The following is a 14,010-nucleotide window of genomic DNA, read 5'->3' as shown; positions in this document are numbered from 1 at the left end:
CACCTTTGTGACCCTACAGACTATACATATACAGTCCATGGAATTCCCCACTGGAGTGGGTAGCTATTCGCTTCTCAAGGGTATCTTCTCAACCCAGGGATCGAACCCAGGTCTCCTGCGTTGCAGGTAAATTCTTTACCAGTTGAGCCTCCAGGGAAGCCCAGGTGGACGTGAATTTGAGCAAACTCCAGGAAATACTAAAGGACAGGGAAGGCTGGCATGCTGGAGTCCCTGGGGTCACAAAGAGTCGGACCTAACTGAGCACCTGAACACCACTTTCCCAGGAAACTCTTCAGTCACCTATTTCCAAGTTATCACTTTGAATCGAAGCCTGCGATCTCTTAAAAAAATTTATTGAAGTAGTCAGTTTACACGGAGAAGGCACTGGTGACCCACTCCAGTACTCTTGCCTGGAAAATCCCACGGACGGAGGAGCCTGGTAGGCTGCAGTCCATGGGGTCGCTAAGAGTCAGACACGACTGAGCGACTTCACTTTCACTTTTCACTTTCACGCACTGAAGAGGGAAATGGCGACCCACTCCTGTGTTCTTGCCTGGAGAATCCCAGGGACGGCGGAGCCTGGTGGGCTGCCGTCTATGGGGTCGCACAGAGTTGGACACGAATGACGCGACTTAGCAACAGCAGCAGTCGGTTTGCAATGTTGTATCAATTTTTGCTGTATAGCAAAGTGATTCACTTATACACACATTTTCACGGGAATGGTTTATCACAGGATACTGAATATAGTTTCCTGTGCTATACAGTAGGACCATGTTGTTTATGCATTCTGTATATAAAAGTGTGCATCTACTAATCCTAAACTCCAGTCCAGACCTCCCCTACTACCTCAATCTCCACTGGCAACCACAAATGTGTTCTGTATGCCTATGAGTCTGTTTCTTTTTGGTAGATAGGTTTGTGCCATATTTTAGATCCCACATGTAAGTGATATCATATGGTATTTGTCTTCTCTTTCTGACTTACTTCACTTAATATGATATGATAATCTCTAGGTTCAACCATGTTGCTGCTAATGACATTATTTCATTCTTTTTATGGCTGAGTAATATTCCATTGTGTGATTATACACACACACACACACACATACCATATCTCCTTTATCCATTCATCTGTAAATGGACATTTAGGTTTTTTCATCTCTGACTTTTGGTCTTTCCAATAGCATTTGATGGAGCTTATTGTAACAAACACATAGCAATACCTCCCGGTTAATGATCTTGTCCCCTTAATGTTGATAGAAAAAAAAAAATAACATTGCAAATGGTCCTCATGGAGCTCACTGCCTCTCTGGGGAGACAGGAAGTGCGCCATGGTGACATGCTGGGGTAGGAGCTATGAGGGAAGCACCCCAAGAGGCTGTGAATACATGTTGGAGGGCAAGGAGGCCATAATGAAGAAGTGATGGGTGGCCTGAAACTGAAGGGTTGAGTGGGAAACAGCCTGGCAGCAAGAGGAAAGGGGATGAACATTCAGGAGAGGATGTCAAAGAGAGCACTGGCAGTTAGGGGCACGCTGTCCAGTGTGACTCTGGCTGTGCCAGGGCAGCAGGAGAGAAAGTGGTGGGAGCTACGGTGGGGTGACGAGGAGAAAGCTACTGACGAACTTCAACAGGTGACCCGACCCAACCTACTTTTTGAGGCCTCTGTGACAGCGGAGTAGAGGGCGGATTTGAGGAGGGTGAGGTCAGAGGCAGGGATGCATGCAGAGGCTGTGGTAGTAAGTTCTCACCCTGCAAGGACTCGAATCAGAGCAGAGGAGAGCTGAGGTGGGGGACATACGGCTGAAAAGTAAAGCCCCAGAGGACAACAGGACAGCGACAGAGACCTTGCAAGGGCTGGCCCAGGACAACCTCTCGGGCGCCCCGTATTGCCATCGTTCTGTGCTCCAGCCTCAAAGACCTTCTTTGTGTCCCTCCTCCTGGAGTGCGCCCTGCACTTTGGGAATATTTCTCCCCCCACCCACCTTCCACCCCAGCACGGACTCCTAGGAAGCCAGCCCCCTGGGCAGCCTCTGTTCCACTCCAGGGTCAAGTGCCCTATGGCACACACTTGGAGGACCTTGTGTCTCCTTCTGGACACTACTGGCTGCTATACTTGTCCACACACACGTATGATCTCCTGCAAACAGCTCTCTGCTCCAAAACTAAGCTCCCTGAGAGAAGGAGCCATGTCTCCCTGCTCACTACCATGCTCCAAGTCCTAGGTAGGCTTTCTGTCCCAAAGGAGGTACTAAAATACTCTGCCAGATAAGTAAGTGGACCATTGCACTTAGAATGACTGATCTCACCACACAGTATTTCACTCATGGTTTTGAAGTGCCTGACTTTCCTCCTAAAAGCATCATTTCCCGAATGGGGAAACGGCAGCCACGATAAGAAAAATCTTGAGCAAGTCATGTGGCTAGTAACTGCCAGAGCTGGCTTGCGTTTGGGCTACAGCCAACTGTACCTGCTCACGTCCATCCTGTGGACACGCCACCTGCTGCCAGGTGCTCAAACGAAAATGGAGGAGAAAGCAAGCTCATGGTCTGGCCCTCACGGAGCTGACAGGTAAATCATCAAACCCAAGAGAAAGCAGAATCCTAGATTTCTCTTTTAAAAAATAAACTGCTGTTGCCATTCAGTCTGCTATCATGCCAGTACATGAAGGAGCCAAGTGAAGTACAGTGATGGGGACAACAATGAACAATTATTAAATGCTTACTCTAGGCTGAGTGCTATTTTAAGCATTTTAAACATATTAGGTCGCTTAATCCTCAAAGAGGCCCATGAATTAGGTATTATGAACAGTCATTACATCGATGAAGAAAGTCAAGCACAGAGATGTCAAATTTGTCACAGAGTCAATAGTGACACAACTGGCATTCGAACCCAGGCAGCTGGATGCCAGAGACTGAGCCCCAAGCCACCAACCATGACCTTTGAGATGCAGAGCACCCCCGTGGGGAGCACCTAACTCCTCCAGGGAGTCAGCAAGGACTCTGCAAAAGAGGTGACCTCCAGACTGGGTGCTGAGAGGGTCTACACAGGCAGAAGGAAGCAAACACACATACCAAGAAGAAAATGAATGAGCGAGTCTCATTCAGGGAACAGAAAGAAGTTTAACACGGCTGCTCATGGAGGCTAACGGTTAAGTCTGGAAAAGGCAGCTAAACATATGGTTGTGGAGGGAGGAGAACGGCTAATTAAAACTGCCCTTTGCTGGGTTTTCTGTAACTGTACTTTGATTCAGTTCCTCTGGGGGTGGGCTGAGGGGACAGGCTGGAATGAGGAAGAAAGCAAAGATGAGGTTCACAGTAGAAGGGAAGTAGACGATTTGAGGCTCGGTCACGGTGCATACAGTGTGAATGGGGACAACGAGCCATGGTCAGTTAATATTTAACAGGAGGAACTGATGCAATTTAGGGACCAAAATGGGGGATATGGCTGCATGAAGAAGAGCCTTTCCAACCCAACCCTTAATTAATTAACATGGGTGAAGAGCCACTCCCTAAGAAGATGGGAGAATAGGGATGGGACAAAGTGTGGGGTTGGGAGAGGGGAAGAGTAGATAAGGAATTCTATTTGGGGCAAGCTGAATGAAGGCAATGGCAACCCACCCCAGTATTCTTGCCTGGAGAATCCCATGGACAGAGGGCTGGCGGGCTGCAGCCCACAGGGTGGCAAAGAGTCAGACACAACTGAGCACACATGCACACCCATGAAATGAATCATGAGTGACTAAAGGATGGATGTTGATTTTTCAAGCAAGCAGAACAGCCAGCATCTCTACAAAGGAAGTAGACAAATGTCACGTAGACCAGTATTTTATCAAGAGAGTGCCTATGATGATGGAAATGGTCTATTATCTGCCTTGTCCAAGATGTGGCTATGGAGCACTTAAATGTGGCCAGTGCAGCTAAGGAACTAGATTTGTAATTTTGTTGGATTTTAAACCATTTACATTTAAATAGCCACAAGTGGCTAGTAGCTACTGTATTAAATAGTGCAGGTCTGGACAACAGAAGCAGCTCTCTAATAATAAAAACACCAAAGCTGCTCAGAGGCTGCTGATAGTGGAAGGGACCTTAGAGTTCATTTGGTATATTATTTTCTCATTTTACAAATAAGAAAACTAAGGCCCCAAGGGGAGACGTGAGTTGCACAGAATCACTGCAGCCAGAGAGCGGTAAAACAGACGAGAGCCACGGCCTTTGGTATCTGATCCACTGCCCTTTCCATTCCACAAGCTGCTTCTGTTACACAAAAATAGCTGCAATTTTGCTCAATTCTGGTGCATGGAGTCGATGCAGCTGGCGGGCAAAGCCAAGTAAAGATCACGGACTCCCCCTGCTGAGTGAGACATCCCAAACATCGCTGGCTGAGTAGCTACAGCAGATATTTTCATCGCAAACAACAGAACCCACTCTGGTTAGTTTTAACAGGAAAGGAACTGAGTAAGGAAGGATCAGCAGCTTGCACAACCTCTGAGAGAGGGTCTGGAAGCCGGGCTCGCAGGCTGGGCAGTCAGGTACTGCTGACAAATCCCACCACCACTGCTCTGATGGGGACTCTGCTGTGCCTGCCACTGGGCTCAGGCAAGTGGCTCCTCCCAGACACCTGCTGGACAGCACTGCCGCCCGGCTCGCCAGAACGCATTCCATGTGCCCCTCCTTCCCGTGTCATTCTCAGCAGAAGCTAAGCAGAAAAACAAGTATCGCATATGAACGAATACATATGGAATCTAGAAGAATGATACTGAAGAACTGAGTGGAGAACCGACCTGTGGACACAGCGGAGGAAAAGGTGAGGGTGGGTCGAATTGAGAAAGTAGTAATGACCATACATACACTACCATGTGTGAGACAGATAGTGGGGAGTTGCTAAATAACACAGGGAACCCAGCCTGGCCCTCTGTGATGACCTAGAGGGGTGGGATGGGGGGAGGCGAGGGAGGCTCAGCAGGGAAGGAATATATATATATATATTTATATAATTATGACTGATTCACAATGTTGTATGGTAGAAACCAACATAAAATTGTAAAGCAATTTTCCACCAATTAAAAAATAAGTAAAATTAAAATAAATAGAGGGGAGGAATCTGAGACTTTTATTGCAAAGGAAAGCAAGTTGCTGGCTTCTATCCAGTACAGAAATCTGACAAGTCAGAACAATCCCCAGGAATCAGGAAAAGAGTTTAAAAAAAAAAAAAGAAAAAGACACCACCACCACCACTGCCGCTTACCACATGTCCTGTTGAATAAATACCCCACCTTAACTGGTTTGGACCACGGATCTTACAGTCCATCCTGCTCAGCAACAACCTTGACCCAGAGCTTTGTGCACTTAAAATTATGTGTTGATATTGCAGATTTTCTCAATTAATTCACCAGGGGCTCATTTCAACTTTTTTAAAGGATATATTTATTCACCAGAAAATCTATATTGATAGAGGCTATGTCTGGTGGGAAGTGAATTATGCATTTCAACTCTTGGAGGATGAAGAGTTTCTTTTTTAATCTAGATTTTCTAAATAACAAACTCGATATAGCACAGCCATGAACATGAATAATTTTGTGAAGTTTTTCCTCAGAAGTGGTAGCAGTAGGAAGGAAGCGAGAGTGGATCTGAGAAATCGTCTAAGAACTGAAAAGTATTGTAATGCGGGGCACAGTCATCAAGGCTCTTCTACCCTAAAATTCTCCAAAGGAAAGGACCACAGATCCCTCCAGGTGCTCGAGCCTGGGGAAAGAGAAATGCTGTCTTTGACAGGAGTCGTGATGGGGGAAGTCAGGAAGCGGCTGCGTTCTCGACAAAAACTGAATATACCAACGGAGAATACGAGGGAAGAATATCCCAACTCATTATGCAGAAGCTTTCGTGTCCAAACCAGCTGTTGTTCTCCTTCAGGCCGCCCCAGAGTGGGGATCGGTGCTGTAGACCAAGGTCTCCTGTCCTGAGGGTGGTTGACATCCAAGAGCAGCAGCCCCGAGACAGAGCCGAGGGCTAAGCCCTGGGCCTTCAGAGACCCCACGGTGAGGGAGCTCAAGTGACAAGACGGCTATGCGTGCCCACGAGAAAGCTGCAAACCCCATCCCAGGTGGGCTTCCCAGAGCCAGCCCACTCTCTCCAAAGGACTATTGCCGGGTTCCACCACCATCCAAATGCCTCCAGGTTCACAGCCACGTGTATCATGATGCCTTGTACAACATACCAAGCAAACAAAAGCAGAAAGAAATTAAAGGATAGTTTGGGGCTATTGTTACTCCACACGGAGTGGCTTTCACAGAAGCTGGCTGTCAAGAGACTTCTCTGGGTCACCAAACTCCAGCTTGCAGTGGAGCAGCATGGTAATGGCTAATGTCACTAAATTCCTAGCTCAGCCTGTCATAGATTCATCCTGTTACTCCCCTACTTAAAACCCTCCCGTGGCACCAACTGCATTGAAAAGAGAACCCGTTCTTCTTCACAGCCTGGCTGTCACCTCTTCCTGCAGACTCATCTTGGACTCCTGGCTCCTTGCTCCACACCCTCCAGCCCCACGAGCTTCCCCCCTCCTTCCATTCCTCAGTGGGCTCCTTCTGGCCTCAGGGCCCTGGTACCTGAAGCAGCGTGGCCTCAGATGTCCCCCACTGCCTCCTCCAGCTCATCCGCCTCTCACCTGGTGTCACCTACTGCCTCCAAGAGGCCCTTCCTGCCCACGCCATCGAAGGCGGTTCCCCGCCTTGCCCTTCCATCGCATCACGGGCAGTGCTGTGCTCATTTACTTTCTGGCTTCACCCACTGCAGTGCAGGCAAGGGAGGGCAGAGACCTTGTCTAGCCCATCACTGCTTTCATCCCAGTTCCTGGAATAGTGCTTAGACCACTTAATTGGTTGCATAAATAAATAGATTAAATGAAAAGGATATGGTTACTAAGTCTTGTTCCATTTTTGAAAAATAAGATGTATTGATTCAAACTTTTTTTAATTCATGGTGCCAAATGCTCAGCCCCTTCCCTATGCTCTGCGTCCTTGGGTTACAGACAAGGGACACTGGTTTCAGCTCTGTCACCAAGCAAACGAACTTTCCCAGTCCACTGCTTTACTCTTTTTTAAATGGGAACAAGCATTGCATTATTTAAAAACTGAGATAATTGATGTGTAACGTGTTAAAAAAAAAAAAAAGACAGTAGGCCAAAAATGGAGATACTTATGCTGAGAATGGAGGAAGCAGCATTGGAGATGGATGGGAAAGGAGCAGACTTGAGTATGGGGCCAGGTGGGCACTTCATGCACAGGGAACATACGAGCCAAGAAAAGAAGCCAGGAAGTGGGAAGAAAGATGGAAAATAGCATGAGGACCCATCTGGCAGTGACACAAAAGATTAAAGGTGAGATGAGATGGAAAAGGGCTTCCCCAGTGGCTCAGATGGTAAAAGAATCCACCCGCATTGTGGCAGACCTGGGTTCGATCCCCAGGCTTGGAAGATCCCCTGGAGGAGGGCATGGGAACAAAGGAACCTGAATACCTACTGCTGTGGGCAGTAGGATTAGTCTGGTTTTGACCGAGGAAAAGAGAATCATTGACTAGTTCTGAGTAGGAAGAGACGGCATCAGAGAAGTCACCAAGAGCTCGTAAAGGGTTAGTGAGTGACCCCAAGGTGGGAGAGGGGCCAGGACTCAAACCTGTTACCCTCATTCCAGAAGTGAAGTGGGGGCGGGGGAAGGACAAAACTAACCCCTACTAAGTCCTCACTGTTTCCAGGTATGGAGCTGACTGTGTGGCATATATTATAAACCCCACTACAACTCTGTGAGGTAAGAAGCCCAAACTATAGACAAAGGTGAATATCCCTTCTCCAGAAGCAGAAAGGAAAATGTGGTGTGAGAGATGGTGAAGGCTCAGACTCAACCTGACTCTAGAGAGTCCCTTGGACTGCAAGGAGATCAAACCAGTCCATCCTCAAAGAAATCAGTCCTGAGTATTCATTGGAAGGACTGATGCTGAAGCTGAAACTCCAATACTTTGGCCACCTGATGCAAAGAACTGACTCATTAGGAAAGACCCCGATGCTGGGAAAGATTGAAGGCAGGAGGAGAAGGGGATGACAGAGGATGAGATGGGTGGATGGCATCAACAACTCAATGGACATGAGTTTGAGCAAGCTCTCGGAGATGGTGATGGACAGGGAAGCCTGGTGTGCTGGAGTCCACGGGGTCGCAATGAGCTGGACACAACTGAGCAACTGAACTGATTAGTCATCTGACTACTAGGCTGCTTAAAGATGCAAGGTGGGTGCCACATGACCCAAAACATAATTTCAAATGATGGTGAGCAGACTTCTTTATCAACTCCATGACTGCTACTGTTAAACTACAGCAAATGTGGCGGTGGACTTCAGGGTGCTCAAAATAAAGGAGGTTACAGACTATCCTATGATTCATGAAGCTCAAAACACCAATGTTTTCAGCCCAAACAACACTTCTGTTCTGCTGTGGGGCTGGTTTTGTGACTGGGTCAGGTAGAGGTTGTCACCAAGAGAAGACCAAAACCAGTTTTGCTCATTTCAGAATTCGGTGAACCATTCATAGACATGTCATTGAAGTGTACTGCCCTCTGACAATTCAAAGATAGTCCCGACCATGGTGGGGTCCCAGGACCAACCTCCAGGAGAACAAAGGACACTAGAGAAGTGAGCGGCTGGCCCATTCTACCTTCTCTCTCACCGGAACAAAATCACGCTTCAAAAGCACACAGCGGAGATGTTTCACAGAAACATTAGCACTTGTACAAGATTGAATTTGCACTACATTGAAATATCTCTAAGCAGAGTCTGTTTGCTTATGTAAAGGAATTTATCTTCCAATGGCTGTATCAGCTCCAGAGAGCTTCCCAAGTAGCTTCAAGGCCATGTCTGCGGCTCACTGCCTTTTTCTATTTGCCTAAAAACTACCCAGGGCATCTCCACCACACTTGGCATTTCTGCTGGGCCTGACAGGATATCAAAACAAGCAGAGGAAACTAACACAACATTGTAAAGCAACTATACTCCAATAAAAATATACTCAATGAAAAAAAAAATTTTAAGGACAAAAGTAGTGGCTCTGAAGTGCTCACACATGGACTTTAGAACAAAAAGGGAAAGTGATGGTAAAGAAAACATATTTGCTATTTTTTTTTTGCCCATATTTCACAGCTTGTGGGATCTTAGTTCCTCAACCAGGGATTGAACCTGGGCCTACAGCAGTGAAAGCACCAAATCTTAACCATTGGATCACCAGGGAAGTCCCAATATTTAAGTTAGATTCTTATTTGAAATATGTATTAAAATGGATTAAATAGCTAAATATAAATAATACAAAGCAAGAAGAAAACACAGGTGAATATTTTTCTGCTTTTTACATGCATAAGCATAGAAGTAATTGTTTAAAAAAAAACCCTGACAAATTTCATCTTTCAGACAATATGTAAAAAGGATGTCTCGAGATTTTTCCTTTAAAAGTCATGAGAGCATCTTTTATTACTTAAAATGATTCCCCAATCTGAGTAACTTAGAAGGAGGCAGGTGGGTAGATACAAAGCAAATACAGTATACCTTTCATAAAAGGGGTGGGGCTGGCTACAGTTATGGGTAAAATGAAACAGCCAGATCAAACCAAACACCACTAATCAATTCTATTTTCTTGCCAAAACTTAACTAAGCTAAATTTAAACAAGTCATCCTGTTACCTATTTAAAATCAAAGAGCAGCTTTCTTCTGTGTTTCTTTTCCTAGATTGGCCACTTTTTTCCTTTTTCTTTGGTAGCATCACATTAAGAACTCTAGCTAATGCTCTTCTGAGAATATTCTTAAGTGATTTGTGACTACTGTTTCCAGGAAGTCTTCCCTTTGGTTTCTATAAGATGCAGAAGAATTGAGTGCACAGAATTTTCCCACAGTCATCATAAAACGCCATCATCAGAAATGCTCACATTTCATTAACTGTGACAGTTCCTTCCTGCCCCACAGCCCAGTGAAACACGCCAACAACTTAAAAGGAAACATGTCCCTCCTTGCAGTTGCCTAGGTTGAGATCACAGATAGGGCTCTTGGCTTTATGGAAATTGATGTCATTCCAGAGAAGCTGACATTGCTTCCATCAACGTAAAAGATGAAGCTGATTAATTTCAGGCATGCTGCAGTTTCTTTCCTGCCAAACACTAAGCATTCAATACTGCCTGATAACCCAGAGTACATGTTAAGAGTTAGCTGGAGTCAATAACTGCAGTTAATTAAAAAAAAAAAGTCTATGCCAATTTCTCCAACATGTCCTCTTTTTACAAATGGAAATATATTTTCTTCTCTTGGTCATCACAGACTGAGAAGGATCCCTGGAGTATTAACCCCCACCCCAACCCCTGCCTCATTCTTCTAATCCTCTAAGGATCTATTGATACACCAATCTCTCCACTGATATGCCAACGCCCTTTGAGGTCACTAAGTCACCGTTCAGGGCTTCCCTTCCTCATTGCTGTGGCAATTATGTGCTGCTTCTCTCCACCCAACTGAAACCACTTTCTCACTTTAAGTCTAAATGGCACCTAAGACCTTCTGCTAGCTAAAAGTTCCTCCAATTAAAAAGGAAAAACAAAACCCCCCTGCAAACCACCCTCTCCACCAGCTGCCTGGTCTTCCTGTCCTTCCCATCACAGCTTAACCTTTAAATAGAATTGTGGCTGCCATTCCCTCACCTCCTGCTTTCATCTCTTCAACCCGGCTTCCACACTGACGTGGTGATGAAACAGTTCTCACTCAAGGGCCCAACGCTAAGTCCCCACCAGGCCTGCGTTCTGCACCACCACCCCCATCCCCAACATGGGAGCAGAAAGGATCCACTTTCTCAAGACAGCTGCAAATAAAGGGATAACACCCCCCACACCATCCTGGAATTCCTAGGAGCCGGAGCACTATTCCCCTCAACCAGCTCCCCCACCCACACCCTGCCCCACCCCACCCCCAGGCTGGGAGGAGGACACAGGAAGTGCAGGGAAACAGCAACTGAGCCAAGATGGCGGTGGTCAGGCGCTCTCACCCCCACGGCCTCTCGCTCCACGTTTTGTAAATACACGGTCACGTGACGGCTGAGCGCACTTAGAGCACTGCGCATGTGCCTCACGATGTACTTGCTCGGCCACGGGCCACTTTTGCTCTGTAAACGTGTATAAGCCCCACCTGAGAAGGCCCTTTTGCTGCCGTACCCTCTGTTAGAGAATTTCTAATTCTCTAATTGCAGTTTCTACGACTCCTTGAGTTTTCTTCCGGCTTCCCGGCTCGAGCCTTGCCACCCTGGGTTCAGCGAACAGTGAGATACAGCAAGACAGGAAGAGATTTAGAGTCCTTAGGCCCTTGGCTTAGTGGGGAGTGCTGACATGTGCTGGAGGTGGCTGAGGCGATGAAGAGACTTCATCCAGAGACTGGGCACAACTGCCAGGAGAGACTGACCTCTCATTCCCCAAGTGGATAACCATGGGCGCATTGATTTGTTCTGCCCCACCGGAGTAAAGGAAAGGAAAACTGCAGGAAGACGGCAGGGTGGAAAGAAGCCTCAGTTCTGCTTGGTTCACAGAACAGATTAAGGGGACTCGTTGAGCATCTTACTAGCACTCACACAAAAGGGCCTTCTGCCAAAGTCAGGGGATCCCAACGCCACTTACATTAGAGTCACTTAACCACTCTCTCTGCCTCCTCCCCTACCACGGGAGACATGGTTGGCACCCAGGAAAAGGACAGAGAGGAGGGTCCCAGAAGCGGACCACCTCCTCCCTTCTCACTACAGGTTGCTCAAACCACAAGGCTGGCAAGCAATGAGCTGAGGGAAAGCTTTAAACCAAATGTCTCTTTTTCTCACCACGGTATTCCCAGAAATAACCAAGTAAGTGGCACATGGTAGGCTTAATAATTATTTGTTAAACAAACAGTTTCTTCTTAATCCTCACCCTCTGTGTCCTTTCTGCCTCATTTCATGCATTTACTCCTTCAGTCACCCCTAAACAAATTTTTGTTGAAGGGTTGCTTCTCTATATAACTGAATTACGAAAAGGGGATTAAGATGTTTTCCCAGCCCTCAAGAAAGTTACTGAGTACAAACTTGCAGGCACCACAGCACTCGTGAATAATAGTATGGGAGTAACACGAAGTACCAAAGACATTGACTCAAAAAATCCAAACTACTCCCTGAAGTTCATTCAGACAGCTTTTAACCCGTCAGTTTAGATACAGAATTCGCATGCCTGCCTTTCCTGACCACTGACCCTTTATCCCTCCTGCTAAAATACATTTACCCTTGATGTATCATGGGTAAGAGTTTACACACAACCTTCCATGTGCGAGAGTCTGGAGAAAGCCAAGATAATCCATAGTCCTCAGGCCAAGGAGATTTCACTCCACAGCCTTGGATAAGGACCTAGAGAAAGGACAAGGTAGCCATGGCCCCTCTTGGGACACCACCATATGCAATCTAGCACAGAGGAAATGCTGCTGTTTTAGGATCCAGGTGATGCCAAAGATGTATATTTCCCCTCAGAGAGCATCTTACCCACAAGGAGATGGCCGTGCCTCGCAGAGAACTGAACCACTGTAACATCTACCCAGAAATCACATGCAATTTACAATACTGTTTATTAGTGGGCTCTTAGAATTAATTAGCATTTAGAGCCACACAGTTGCAAAAAACAAATTACATGATTTCTGGCTTGCTTGTAATCTTCAGCTTATAGTCTTTCAGCAACCATTATCGCTTTCCACATATATTTTTGATAGGTGCTTTTAATAATCATTTCCCAGCATTATTAGAATAACAAATACATGCTCAGTATAATGAAAATCAAGGAAGTACAACAAAGTTTATAGCAAGAAAAATATGATGCATATTCTTAGCAACTCTTAACATTCTGGTATGTTTCCACTTAACCTCTGTTTAATAACTATTTGGAATTAATACACCCTGTAAGCCAACTCGGTTAACAAATCACCAATATACTAGGATATAAACTGCTATCTGTAATCTCTTTGAATTATGAACAAAGTTGGTGTCTTAATGACTGTAGAAGAACCAGTTGCTGTTTAGTCACATCCTACTCTTTGGCAATCCCATGGACTGTAGCCCGCCAGGCTCCTCTGTCCATGGAATTCTCCAAGCATGAATACTAGAGTGGGTTGCCATTTCCTCCTCCAGGAGATCTTCCTGACCCAGGGATCAAATTCCACATCTCCTGCATTGGTGAGTGAATTCTTTACCACTGAGCCACCTGGGAAGCTCAAAACAACCAGTAGATTCTGTTTAAAAAATTTAAATTCAGTGGAGGGAAAACTGGTCGAGATGGTTGTTTAATGTATGAATGCAGGCTGGCTCTCTTCACTTTTCTATTTGTCTTTGCAGCAGCCCAATAGTTAGGTAACTACCATTTCAGATATAAATCCCTTTAAAAATAAATTCCTTTGATTGTTTAAAGAGGCTTGCTATTCTTGTGTGACTATGGGAGGCACGCACGCGCGCGCACACACACACACACAAACCAGTGCTGGCAGTGTTTTCCTAACAACTATACAGTTGCCATTATTCATCAAGATATTTAACAAGGACTTTATTTTCATCTCAGTATTCCGTAATAGGCTATGCCAATGATATCTAAAATAAAAATTATTATTGGCTTACCTAACCAAGAAATTATGTAGTCCAACGTCAAAATGCCTGTGAAAGGAAGACAAAGAGAAGCATATCAATAGGAGATAGTCACAGCAGTGGTGGAATTGACAAAATAGCCATCATTTACATTCGAAGCATGGGGAACACACGGGTTACTCCATGATAGTGATTCCCAGGGTATGTCCTCTGGGGCAGCCATGGCCGCAGGCTCTGGGAACTTGCTGGAAATGCAAATTCTCAGCCCACCCCCACACATCAACTGTGAAGATATGGGGATGAGGCCCAGCAATCAGATTTAACGAGCCTGCCAGGTGATTCTAATGCAGAATCGCTCACTGCTCTA

The 14,010-nt window shown here is 45.9% G+C and overlaps 1 protein-coding gene across 6 annotated transcripts in view; it reads right to left on the bottom strand.

The window, feature by feature from the left end:
* Positions 1-14,010, bottom strand: part of HHAT (hedgehog acyltransferase) — a 340,025-nt gene that overhangs the window by 160,672 nt on the left and 165,343 nt on the right. For all 6 annotated transcript variants that reach the window (XM_081489707.1, XM_081489706.1, XM_081489704.1 and 3 more), the window contains one exon: positions 13,677-13,712. In XM_081489707.1, coding sequence (XP_081345833.1) covers positions 13,677-13,712 — 36 coding nt within the window. The remainder of the gene's footprint in view (positions 1-13,676; positions 13,713-14,010) is intronic.

Source organism: Giraffa tippelskirchi, chromosome 5 (assembly GCF_054371585.1).
Source record: "Giraffa tippelskirchi isolate mGirTip1 chromosome 5, T2T-mGirTip1v1.2.pri, whole genome shotgun sequence".
Classification (NCBI taxonomy): domain Eukaryota; kingdom Metazoa; phylum Chordata; class Mammalia; order Artiodactyla; family Giraffidae; genus Giraffa; species Giraffa tippelskirchi.
This window is presented reverse-complemented; position numbering and strand designations above follow the sequence as displayed.